The sequence below is a fragment of the Stegostoma tigrinum genome, chromosome 9 (assembly GCF_030684315.1).
Source record: "Stegostoma tigrinum isolate sSteTig4 chromosome 9, sSteTig4.hap1, whole genome shotgun sequence".
In the NCBI taxonomy this organism is placed as follows: Eukaryota; Metazoa; Chordata; class Chondrichthyes; order Orectolobiformes; family Stegostomatidae; genus Stegostoma; species Stegostoma tigrinum.
The window spans coordinates 14,345,639-14,358,343 of record NC_081362.1 but is presented as its reverse complement, the minus strand read 5'-3'; the positions used below and the strand labels follow the sequence as shown (position 1 = coordinate 14,358,343).

The 12,705-nt window shown below is 39.1% G+C and overlaps 1 protein-coding gene across 2 annotated transcripts in view; it reads left to right on the top strand.

Moving 5' to 3' along the window:
• cfap61 (cilia and flagella associated protein 61) overlaps positions 1 to 12,324 on the top strand; it is a 175,708-nt gene extending 163,384 nt beyond the window's left edge. For both annotated transcript variants that reach the window (XM_048535623.1, XM_048535622.1), the window contains 2 exons: positions 8,426 to 8,516; positions 11,830 to 12,324. In XM_048535623.1, coding sequence (XP_048391580.1) covers positions 8,426 to 8,516; positions 11,830 to 12,030 — 292 coding nt within the window. In that variant the 3' untranslated portion in view covers positions 12,031 to 12,324. The remainder of the gene's footprint in view (positions 1 to 8,425; positions 8,517 to 11,829) is intronic.
• The last annotated feature ends 381 nt before the right edge of the window (positions 12,325 to 12,705 follow it).

The window sequence follows — 12,705 nt, the reverse complement described above, 5'->3', positions numbered from 1 at the left end:
CCCACAAATATCCATGCAGACCACATCCATCATTTTCGACCTCCAAGGGCATTCATAGTGAGCCCAGAACAGGCACAAATTAACTCATTCTCAGACTGCAGTTCTCTCCGTTAAGAGTTTTATTCCTATTTTGACAGTGTAATAGACCCATAAAAGTCCGGGTTTTGATTCTATTCTTTTGTGAAAGGAACTGATTTTGCTAATGTAAACTAAGCACATTTTCTGAGATAACAAAGTGTGGAGCTGGATGAACACAGCAGGCCAAGCAGCATCTTAGGAGCGCAAAAGCTGACGTTTTGGGCCTAGACCCTTTCTCCTCTTTGACTTCTGTATAAAATCAAAGGAAAACTAACTTTCCAATCCAAAAATAACATTTTAAAGCTAATACGTGGATATCATTCTACCAAAAATGAGTGAAGTCTTGCACAAATAAAAATGAGTGATAATGGGAACTGCAGATGCTGTAGAATCCAACATAACAAAGTGTGGAGCTGGATGAACACAGCAGGCCAAGCAGCATCTCAGGAGCACAAAAGCTGACGTTTCGGGCCTAGACCTCTGATGAAGTGTCTAGGCCCGAAACGTCAGCTTTTTGCTCCTGAGATGCTGCTTGGCCTGCTGTGTTCATCCAGCTCCGCACTTTGTTATCACAAATAAAAATGACCTGATTAATAATCTATTTAGAATTTTACTGCAGTAGTAATCCAACATAACTGAATAAATCTTAAATAAATAAACTTTGCCAATATTGGAGAAATATTTGAGAATCATCATTGGACAAAGCATTACCTTGTATTCAATATTTAGACTCAGTTACCTGAAAGCAGTTCAAGTCTTTAAGTGGGAAACTCTTTTAATTCAACAGAATAGAAACCCTGATTAATGTCGATTATTTTGCTTCTAGGCTTATGAAGAGGACTCTGTGCTTTCTACAGCTGTGATGCTCATACATGTAAAGAAGAAAGCTGGGATCAGCTGTAGCTCTCAGAATAGCCCAGTGGGTTGAATTTTCTCAGTCCCTGAACAATGTAGGCAATAATGAGTCAGTTGGGAAAATATGGCAAATCAGAAAAAAGGGATTCTTGAACAAACCATAAATAGGTCAAATTTTCCACCCAAGGTTTAATAACAAGATGAGAATTTTGCTAGTTAGTGGCAAGAGGTCCATTTGCCTGTGTTAACATCTCACTGTGCCCTATTCTCACCTCATTTGTGTGTTGCTTGCATTCTCCCACATGGAACAGAGAAACTAGATGGTGACAATTCCCAATATGAAGGTCAGAGAGGGAGTCTCCAGCTGGCCACTTATTCCTCCAGGCCTCTGTCTTAGCCAGCCATCCCCACTGCCTCAGAACACACTCCGTGGGCAATAACCACTTGTATCATCCATCCGCATAGGTTGGCATCAGACATGCAGCAGTCTCACCATATCATAATGATACAACTCACTTAGAATACAGTTATCCACAGTTGTAATGCAACTCCCAGGCCACTTTGTATATAAGGTCAGGCACCCATCTTCATGGATTGGAGCAAGGTGTACCTGAGATACACAGAGTGCTATCTTAGCACTCTGTGCCTATTCGGATGCTCACAGCATTCCTGCATTACCTTACCTTGCCTTTTTTGCACATTACCATCATATTCAGGTTGAGTGTCATCACATACTGATTGTTTTGACTTTTACCATGAGCATAAAGCCAGGAAGCTTCCATGGTAGCAAGCAGTGATAAGTCATGGGGTAGTTATGTTGTTTTATGGCACTGTGCTATGTCATTGTCACCTCTGCAGCATGTGCCAGCGGCTTACTCAGCAAACACATTGAATGTGCTTTGATTAAATGATTAAATGCCATGTCTCAAAGTTGAAGGGGAATAGTCCACAGTCAAATCAAGGAGGCCTGTCATCAGTCCAGGCCCTTAGACTTGGTCATTTAGGACAGTTCGTGACATGGGTTCCATATAATTATAGTCTGGGCAGTGGGCTGTTGTCATTCCTACATATCCAGTGAACAAGAGCAAATCAGTCAGGAGCTGCAGAGATTGTCCTTCCAATTCAGTCAGGGTATAGGCCACAGTCATTCCTGAGCAATGATAAGAGGCTATGCCACACTGGTCATTCAGAAAAGAATTACACTCACATAGACAGAGTTCAAGCATAGTGTCATGCTATGGACGGACAACCTGTGTAGCTTCATTCTTGTAGTTCTATCAGACAGGTGATGACGTAAAATGGCAATGCATTTACTATGGTAAGCTTCTCTTTGCAATGAGGTGTCACCTGTGCCACCTATATCCCTTACTTTTTTGTTTTCCTGCCATTATGTGTAATGTGAAATGTGAAGGACTAATCGTGACTGGCAGCAATTGACCTGATGCACAACTGGGCTTTAAATATGACACTGATGTCAGAAATCCTAGCAGATCCCAGTGGTGGTGAGCAGTTACCACTGGTAAGCACAAGATGGCATAATAAGGTTCAGACCCACTTGGGGGACTTAACTCTATTAGGGAGATCTTGGTTAAAACAATTTGATGTTTAATTTGGTTCAATCACCTGTCTGTGCTGAAATAACTGATTTGAGCTGACTCTTAATAATACCACTGTTGGTCTCATACCCTTGAGTTAAAGAAACTCAAATCAATGGCTGGTATTAATTTATCCCTGCTCAGAATGCAAGTGTTTGGATAGTCTATCGATAGTGTACAACTATGTAATGAAGGCCTGATTTCTTTCTCCTATCAAAGTAATTGGAGAGGTGTGTATCAAAATGGACATTGATTTTTTGCTTGTTGCCACCACTAATTTGTAATGCTGTATTTTAGCATGAGAGAGCTATCATTGTGTTGTTTTATTGCATGATAGGAACACAGACAATTCTGTTTAATTTTATCAATCTTGACACAGCAAATTTGTGCCTTCACTGCAGTGATATTAGCACAGCCCTGAGGATACACAGAGCAACTAACCTTTAATTAAATGTCAAATTTTAGTAAGGTCAGAGTCACATTTGAGTATCATGGGGCTCTGTTCCTCAGGGATAGATTATGTTGCTTCTTTTTCTCTCAGCTGTGCTATGCTGAATTTCTGGCTGACATCCTTGTCATGCTAGTCTTGATACAGCTGTTAAACTTTTCTGGATTTCATCGCATTCGGTAGTGTAAAATAATGAACAAAAGTACGTCAACAACAATTTGCACTTATATAGCACAATTCATATAAGCATCCCAAGGAGTGAAATCAAAAAGAAAATTGTCGCTGAGCCAAGCAAGGAGATAAAGAGTTGGATTTTGATTTTCAGCTTGGAAAGTTGACATTGAGGTGATTTTCTGGTCCCATCCCCACTCCACATCATCGCCTAACCATCAATGCCAGTTCCAAAGGGATGGCTAATTATTGGCCAAATGGTGTCTTCACCATCCAATTTGAGGCAGTGGACATGGAGAGGAAACTGGATTTGTATGTGACAGCCCATTTTAAATGTCAAATGGCAGCCATTATTGTGGTTGGCATTTATGTTGGAATGGAAGAAAGAGGAATCAGTGAGAAGACTCTCATGCAGTGGCTGCCAGTTGTACTTTTAAAAGCAATTATTACATGGCAGAGAGTTCTATTTCCAGAAAGCAGCATGCAATGGTCAATGAGCCAGATAAACAGGCATTGCCAGTGTGTGCTCTTAAAGTGAAGAGCTGCAGGATTGTCAGCACATGTGGGTACAATACTGCAAGTGCTTGAGTGACCTTCTGCGGACTGGAAAAGTGAATGCAGCATAATACCCAAACAAAAGGCATCCAATTCTGTAGTTGCTAGCACATGCTGAGCAGCATGAGGGCACACAGTGTCCTATACTATGGACAATATTTATGCACTGAATATTACTGAGCAGTTGGCAAATTTCCCACTACAAGCTCTTGTCAAGGAAGGCTCATGGTCTTGACAGACTTGCTCTTGATCTTGCAGGGAAAGTGATCTCACAAATTCAGAAAAAGGGCTCATTTAGGTAGTGAAGTGCCCTATCAAGTTATTCCAACGTCTGTGGATAAAGCTGCCAAGCTGAGAGCACATCAGAAAATTAGAAATGGTGAACTAGGAGTCGTCAGTCCATGACCTGGAGGTGATCTTCCGATATTCAGGTGATGGAGATGGTGCTCCAGGTTCCTCAGTTTCCTCCATGTCAATATGTAACCTGTAATGGCTTGATACAGTTCAAGAAGCATCTGCTGACAAATGCAAATTTTCATTAACCAGCTTTTTATATTTGTGCTCCTGAGATACTGCTGGGCCTGCTGTGTTCATCCAGCCTCACATTTTATTATCTTTTATATTTACCACATGGTCATTTGTGCATAAGGAATCAGCTCATGACAATGTCTTCAACAAAGGAAGAAGCCAGCACCAGCACATAGTCAAGCATATCCTCCACAAGCATATAAACACTTACATCAATGGACCTCTCACACAAAGTTTATAACAGGCAGCACAGGGTAATCAACACTTCTTTGAAGATGTGACAGAGGCAACCTCCTCGTCTAAGGATGGAGATCAGACTGCCAAGCTCAGCTGGATGGAAATTCAGACCCTCAGAAGTCCGAAACAAGGCAGTGCCATCTGAAATATGGCTAGTATTATGCTGCAGTTTGAGGCTTCAAGAGGTCAGTCAGGTCCATTACCATTCCTGTGAAAGGACCCAAGGGCAAAGATGTCAACACCATTGCTACTTTAACAGCTACTGGCAAGGTGTGCCACAGCAACAGTTTAGAAATAATGTGCTCCTCTATGTGGACTCATAATTCGGAGGCCTTAATAGCCAGTGACACTGATACTCTATCATGTGCAGAAAGCCTGTCCTTTGTCAGTACACCCCATTTTGAAATGTATCACATTTATGCCTTGTTGTAGCTCTGTGTACCTCATGACCAGTGATCCGAATCTGCTATTGGAACACCTGCTGCTCATTACTATGCATCTCCAACTCGGTGTAACTCAGCCCGATATTCAGGAATACCTTCCTTGCTACCAGTGCTGCTCTAATTGCTACTTGAACTCCCCAGCTATGCTCCACCAACCCCCGGAGGTTCACTCCGCCACATCTAACAAGGTTCAACAAATCAAACTAGCTGTGAGTTCTGCACAGTATATCATGGTTTCACTGCATGAAGATGTATGATCCTTCCACTTTTAATAGACTGCTATTAAATGCACCCGCCTTCCCAGTTAGCACCCTGCTGCAATATTGCCTCCCCTTTATAAATATAGTTGTTGTTGCGAAGTTGAATAGAATACTTGTGGGTTGAAAGGAAGGAAGTTAAAATTTGGTGTTTGTAAAATGCTGGTATGAATGGAGGTGGGGCAGGTGGGGAGTAGTGTTGCATGATCCTTTTAAAAGATTACATGCTTTTTCTGTGCTTAGAGATTTAAAGTGAATGTCTACGAGCAGCAGCTTGAAAGTTTGCAAGTACACAGCCTGAATTGAAACATTTATATCAAAAGGCCATACAGTTAACAGGTCGAGCAGCAGTTTTTTTTACCAAGTCAACAGGTTTTTGAATTTAGCCAATCAATTTGAACCAGGTACTTAGATACTAAAAACCTATTAAATTTAATTCTAATGGTTTTGATAACATAGGACCAATCCTATTGTAAGAAATATTGATATGTCATCAAGCTTATAAAAAGAAGGGGGCAGTTGGACAAAGCCCCAGAGCTAACTGCCATCTGTCAAAGCTAACAGCCATCAGCTCTCAAGAGAGAATTGCTGGCTCTCACAGCATGCTCTATGTCTTAAAGAAAGCACCATCTAAATAACAATGGTACCAACAGTACAACCAGTACTTCCTGACAGAAGAATCAATGCAGAAGACACAGAACTTTCTGGAAGAACGTGGCATGACTGTAATTTCAAGGGACTAAATTCTTCTTTTAATATAAGTGAGACTTATATTTATTGGAACAACATACCATTAGAATCTTGCCTTATTTGGGAATAGTTAATAGTCAGAAGGGATTTATTCGGTTTGTTCACTCTTAGAAGTAGATGAATAAGTTGTTACTTGTTGATTTTAGAGTGAGTGTTAGGGATTTATTTTGTTAACCAGTAGAAGTTGCTAAAAGACAAGTTACATCACTTTTCACACTCCTTTTACAGATTATGAGGCAAGGTTCTCCTCGTTGGGAGTTCCAGTTTTAGTTCTCAGAGGGTAGTCAACCTCTGCTTTATAACATCCTGTCCTTACATGTTACCCCATACTACCTCCAGAATCACTTCCTGCCTTTCAGTAGACTCTCAGCTGACTTGTTATAATCCTCAATTGTTGACCCAACCTTTTCAAGACAGTTACCACTACATAATACCCAAAGTCTGCACCAAAATCACTGCAACCACGTGAAAAACCAGCACGCTGTAAGTGATGCAAAATTATTAGTATGCTCACCTCTGTTTGGGTTGATCCCTCATCCTGTTGAAAGTTCCACCAATGACAATTTGAGACCATAGATTTAATCAAAAATGTAGATTTCTTATGAGTGTTTTAAAGGACAAGAGAAAATTGGAGAGGTAAATACATTAAGAAAGCCATAAAAGGGAATGAAATTTGATCTTGGAAGAACAATCTTCTATTTCCATTGCAACTTTACATTTTTAATTTAATTTTTGGATTGGAAGTAATTTTTTGAGCCAGTGCCACTTTTCTTGATTGGAAACCACTGAAAAAAAAACTTATTTTGGCATGGTATCTGTCCAATTTATGACTGATTAATGTTTATCATTGAATGAGTTCATCCATATAGCAGGTGTTACATTAGTTTACGACCGAAGAAAACCTAACATTTAATTAATATTTCAGATGTGATTACTTTTGATTTTAATTGTACGTCACTGTCATCAAAGAATAAGCATGATTACAGTTTACTACAAGTTTCACTTCATTTATGAATTATTGAAAAAGAATCTAAGCTTGCCTACAACTTTTGAAAATATTAAGCAATACTGAGAAATAAAGGTTTTAACAAAACAAAATATTACTTTTATCAATTAATTTTCACAGAGGACCTATAAATCTAATAATTAATTTTTTGACTGCGATAAGTTAAATATTTCTCCCTAATTATTTTTCAATTGCAACTTTCAAATGCACGTAGTTACTTGCTATTACCCCATCATAAAAAAAGCAAGTGAAAACTTCATAAAGAAAGAAATCTCCAGGAAGAGATAAAAGAAATAGAATTGAAAACTGTTTAGGCCACTTAAGGGAAATTTTGGAAATGTATCTCTAATTTCCAAAGGTGTTCAAAATGTTTTCCAGAAGACTATGCTGATATTTCACCTTATTTCTTGATTAATCTAAAGTTTTCTGTCTTAATGTTCTGACTACTCCTAATGAAATGAAAAATTTTACCTTTCAACTTGTGAAATGTTACTATCCCTTTTGGTTAAGAGCAATTCCAATGTCTAATCCAAAAGGAACCAGAAAGAGTATTACTGAACAGTAACTAGAACTCTTATCAATTTTTATGGGTGCACCATAGAAAGCATCCTAACTGAGTGCATCACAGCTTGGTAAATAACAGTTCTGCCCAAGCTGCTAAGAAGTTACAGAGAGTTGTCAAAGCAGCCCAGTCCATCATGAAAATTAGCCTTCCTTCCATTGACTCCATCTACACTTCCCACTGCCTCAGTAAAGCAGTCAACATAAATGAAACCACCTCCCCCGCCACCCCCACCGCCATTATACTCTTTTCTGCCCTCTTCCATCAGGCAGAAGATACAAGTGCTTGAAAACACAAACCAACAGATTTAAGAACAACTTCTTCCCTGTTGTTATCAAACTTAAGAACTGATCCCTCATATAACAGTTGATGTTTCTTTGCACCATCTCTGTAGCTGTAATGCTGTATTCTGCATTCAGTTCTGTTACCCTTATGTACTTACATAAAGTATAATTTGTCTGGTTAGCGCACAAAACAATACTTTTCAATGTATCTCAGTACATGTGACAATAATATATCAAATCAAAATATAAGTGCCAACATTATATTAGTTAATCTGTTAGATTTTTCTCCATGATAACATACTGAAGTTAATAGCCATCAAAATCACTGATGTGCAAACTTAATTCGGAGAGTAATATATTGTATGTGTTGGGTACATTCATGGAATGCAGGTCCCTGAATCTACAAATTGATAAAACAGAGCTTTCCAAAAAAAAATTCACTATTGCATGAAACGTTTTCTTTCCCTCTGAATAAATCTTATTTAAAAGTAATTATTGATAACAGAACATGCCCTCAAACAGTTGACTCACCAGACTACTCTAAACTTTTGAAGAAAATATGATGATGACAGAATCAGTTATCAGTGATTGAAGATAAAATACAATAGTATTCAGAAAGCATTACAGTCTGTAATGAAACATTTTTCTCTTTTCAGCTATCTAAGGGAGCCTTGGTGCTTGTGTATATATCATGATCGTTTCATGGACTTCAAACAAGAAGTGCGGCAGTTAATAGAATCCAACAAGGTATCTCATTTTCTTTTATGGTTACTGTTTTGAAAGTGAAAACATACTTTCACAATACCAAAGAAAAGAACTGTGGAATACTACTGAAATCCAAACTAAAAGCAGAGGTTGCTGGAAGTACTCAGCAGGTCCAATAGCATCTATGGAGATTGAAGTGTCTGGAGACAGGACTTAGTAAAATAAAAGAGAAAAGGAAGAATAATCAGCACATATTACTTTATAGTTTCCTGTCTGATGATTGTTTATCCCTGTGTGAATACCTGGGATAGTAAAGGCTGGTGGAATGCTGTATGTTTTATTGTTTTAATTTTATTTTTTGTGCCACAGGCTGATGCAGGCTTTCTACCTAGCCCACTTCAGAAACTGGCAGCATACTCAGCTTTTCCAAGGAAGCCTGGCCTGACTTCCAAAGTCGCCCAATGCTGCCACACGCACACACACACACACACACACACACACACACACACACACACACACACACACACACACACACACACACACACACACAAAACACACACGTGCGCATTATGAAAAGTACTCAGCCCCTTTGAATTCTCTGAGAGTAAAAATCTTGCATTTTATTTGCTTTAATGTCAGGATATTTTTGTACCTTTTGATATCCAATGCCAAATATTGCTGTAATTATAAACCATCTGTTCCTCATCCAAGTCATTGGATGATGTTGTGCTGCTAGCCATTTTGTAAATAAGGAAAGCAAATTTTGTTAAAATTCAAAAGAAATCCTCATTGTCGTTTCATAGTAAAGAACTTGCATATTGTTGAAAAAAGAGGTATTTTATCAAAACTTTTCCACCTATCAGGAAAATTTACAAGAAAAAGCAATGTGAACGGAAAACAAGATACATAGTGTATGACAGGAGATTGCAGATTGGTTTGCAAGTCAACTTTGATTAGTGGAGAATGCACTGGTTTCATAAAAATATAGAAGCAGGAGTAGGCTGTTGACCCCTTGATCCTGCTGTGCCATACACTATGTTCATGGCTGATCATCAATCTCAATACTGTAATCACACCCTTTCCCATATCCCTTGACCCCTTTAGCCTCAAGAATTATATTTCCCTCTTTCTTGAAAACACAGTGTTCTTTCTGTGGTAGTGAATTCCACAGGCTTACCACTCCCTGGGTGAAGAAACTGCACCTCATCTCAGTCCTAAAAGGTTTGCATCTTATCCTTGAACTATGACCCCCGGTTCTGGAATCCCCTACTGCCAGGAAAATGTTCTTGCATCTAATGTGTCTGATCCTGTTAGAATTTTATGGTTTCAATGAGATGCCCTGTCATTCTTCTAAGCTCGAGTGAACACAATCCTAATCAACACAATCTCTCCTCATATATAAGTTCTGCCATCCCAGGAATCAATCTGGTAAACCTTTGCTGCACTGCCTGTCCAGCAAGAACATATACAATATTCCAGGCGTGGCCTTACCAAACCCTGTATATTTGCAACAATATATCCTTGTTCCTGTACTCGAATGCTTTTGCTATGAAGGCCAACATATAATTTACCTTATTTACTGTCTGTTGCATCTGCACACTTACTTTCAGTGATTGGTGAATGAGGATATCCAGGTCTGTTAAACATTGCCCTCTCTCAGTTTACAGCCATGAAATCATAATCTGTCTTCCTATTTTTGTCACCAGAGTGGATAAACTCATGTTTATCCACATTATACTGCATCTGTCATGCATTTGTCCACTCACTCAGCCTGTCCAAAATAACACTGCAACATCTCTGCATCTTCCTCACGACACACACTTTCAGCCAGCTTTGTGTTATCTGCAAATTTTGAGACATTACATTTAGTTCCCTCAGCTAAATCATTAACATATATTGTGAATTGCTGGGGTCATAGCCCTGCTAGTCACTGCCTGCCATTCAGAAAAGGACCCATTTATTCCTACTGTTTGTTTCCTGTCTGCCAACTAATTCTCTGTCAGTCTTAATACACTAAACCCAAACTCATGAACTTTAGTTTTACACATTAATCTTTTCTGTGGGACTTTGTAAAAGGCCTTCTGAAAGCCAAATAAATCACATCCACTGGTTGCTCTGATCAACTCTAATAGTTATATCCGGGAAGAATTCAAGATTTGTCAAGCATGATTTTTCCCTGGGTAAATCTAAAATGATGTCCTATGATTCCCTAGCAATCTGTACATAAACTGTAAACCAGGCAGGTTGACTCTGATTGATCAAAGAATTACCCAAAGAAATTAAACATAGAATGACTGTCACTTATTTTGTTGTGTTGAAACAGGCAGTTATATGTGTACATTTCTTTCTGTCCGCAAAAAGAGCCTCATGTATTAGTTTATGTAGTTTCCTATATCACATATTGGAAACCCAGCGGACAATTCTAATTTGGTTGTCAGCATAATTTTTGTGTACTTGCAATTTTGCAAGTGCTGCCCAGTCACAGAATCACTTCACACTAGTACTAAAACTCATATAGTAGAGCCACTAAACAAATGCTGTTGTCGAGCCAAAAAATTCTTCCTGTCACACCAACAGATCATACAACAAATAAATGTCAATGCTGCTGATGTGTGGGCTGTATGCCCCAAAGACCAGGGGATTATATCAAACAGCACATTCCTTGGATATTCACAATAAGCAGGGTGCTGACTGTACTCGATTAATGCACCGTAAAACTGACAGTGTCCAACATTAGATATGATTTTACCATCCCCTACCTGAACAGGAAATAAGTTAAACTTTTCTCTCTGATGTTGGTACCTTCCATCAGTACTTCCAATCCACATTTCCTTTCAAAACAATAGTCACACAAAATGTTTTTTAAAGTATCTGAAGTGCATTGGAACATGCTGAGGGCACTAAAAGCATATGTGTTTATTTTCTCTCTGTTCTGAGACTCTGTGTCACCTACCTACTGGAGTGCCTGTAAGTGGTGTTTGTGTCGATTCAAGGGGGAAGAGTGTGCTTTGGTTAATATTTATTCATCATTTTCTGTTTGTGGGACCTATCTGTGTGCATGTGGCTAATTAGCTATGAAAGTTTTGGAATCTGTCTGATAGTTGAGTAGAAATAATTCCTTTGACCATGTTTTGATCTGTCCTTTGCAATTCTTTTGAGCGAGGTGTGAATTTTCATTCAGTATATTCATTCAGTATATGGTCCACTTGTCTGAAACAAAGCCCATGAAATAATGTTTGTCGGGTCCATTATGATTTACTTTTGTTTGAAATAAGCACAGTGAAAATGTTCAACGAACATTGGGTGTTTCTTGAGCTTTATCGGCATAAATTATTTTTTTTCTTTCACCGCAAAGGTAAATGTCGACGAGCCTATTGAGGAGCTGATCCGTCAGATAGCGGATGGAGAGTTGCTGGTGCCGGGAAATACGAAGGCATATTTGGAGGAGCAGTTTGCGAAAAACGGTTACCAGAAGTTGGTCGAAAAAACCCTCCTAAGTTACCTGAGCTACAATCGTTACCACCTCCCAATGTTTGCAAGGCCTGGTATTGTTTAAATATCGACAGTGGTAGTGGTGGGGGGAGGGGTGGTGAGGGGGTGATATTGCACTCAAATTATATTGTCTTAATGTCTATTCAATCCAGAAAACTTTGCTGATGTTTAATAGTGTCCAATTTACTGCAGTCACGCTGTTGATGCACTTAGCCAGAAGATGGCGCACTATAACAGGCTGACGGAGGGGAAGTGAAAGTTCTCTCTGACAAGGTTTCGTTTCCTTTTAAAATGTTTTACTCGAGTGTAGCTTTTCTAAAACGTGTACAATAAATAAAGCGGTGTTCATTTCTTCGAATGCAAGGTGTTTGTCAGCTTTGTGCAACGTTGGCGCTCCTGACATCTGCATTCAGTGTGAAGCTGGTCGGAAAGTTGCATCTGATACAGACACAACCGCTGAAGGAGGGCGTGTGGATCATTTGCAAAATTAATATTGCAAAGAATACTCCTTCACGTTGTATTACTCCTGGCAATGAGCTGGTAATGGTACTTTCGCAAGATTATTAATCCAAAAACAAAAAGAAAAGAACTGCGGATGCTGGAAATCTGAAACAAAACAGAAAGGTTTGGAGAAACTCAACAAGTAGGGAAGCTTCTGTGGAGAAAGAAACGGTTAGTGTTAATTAACTCGAAACGCTGTCTCTGTTTACTCTCACTAGTGCTGCCAGACCCAACTCGT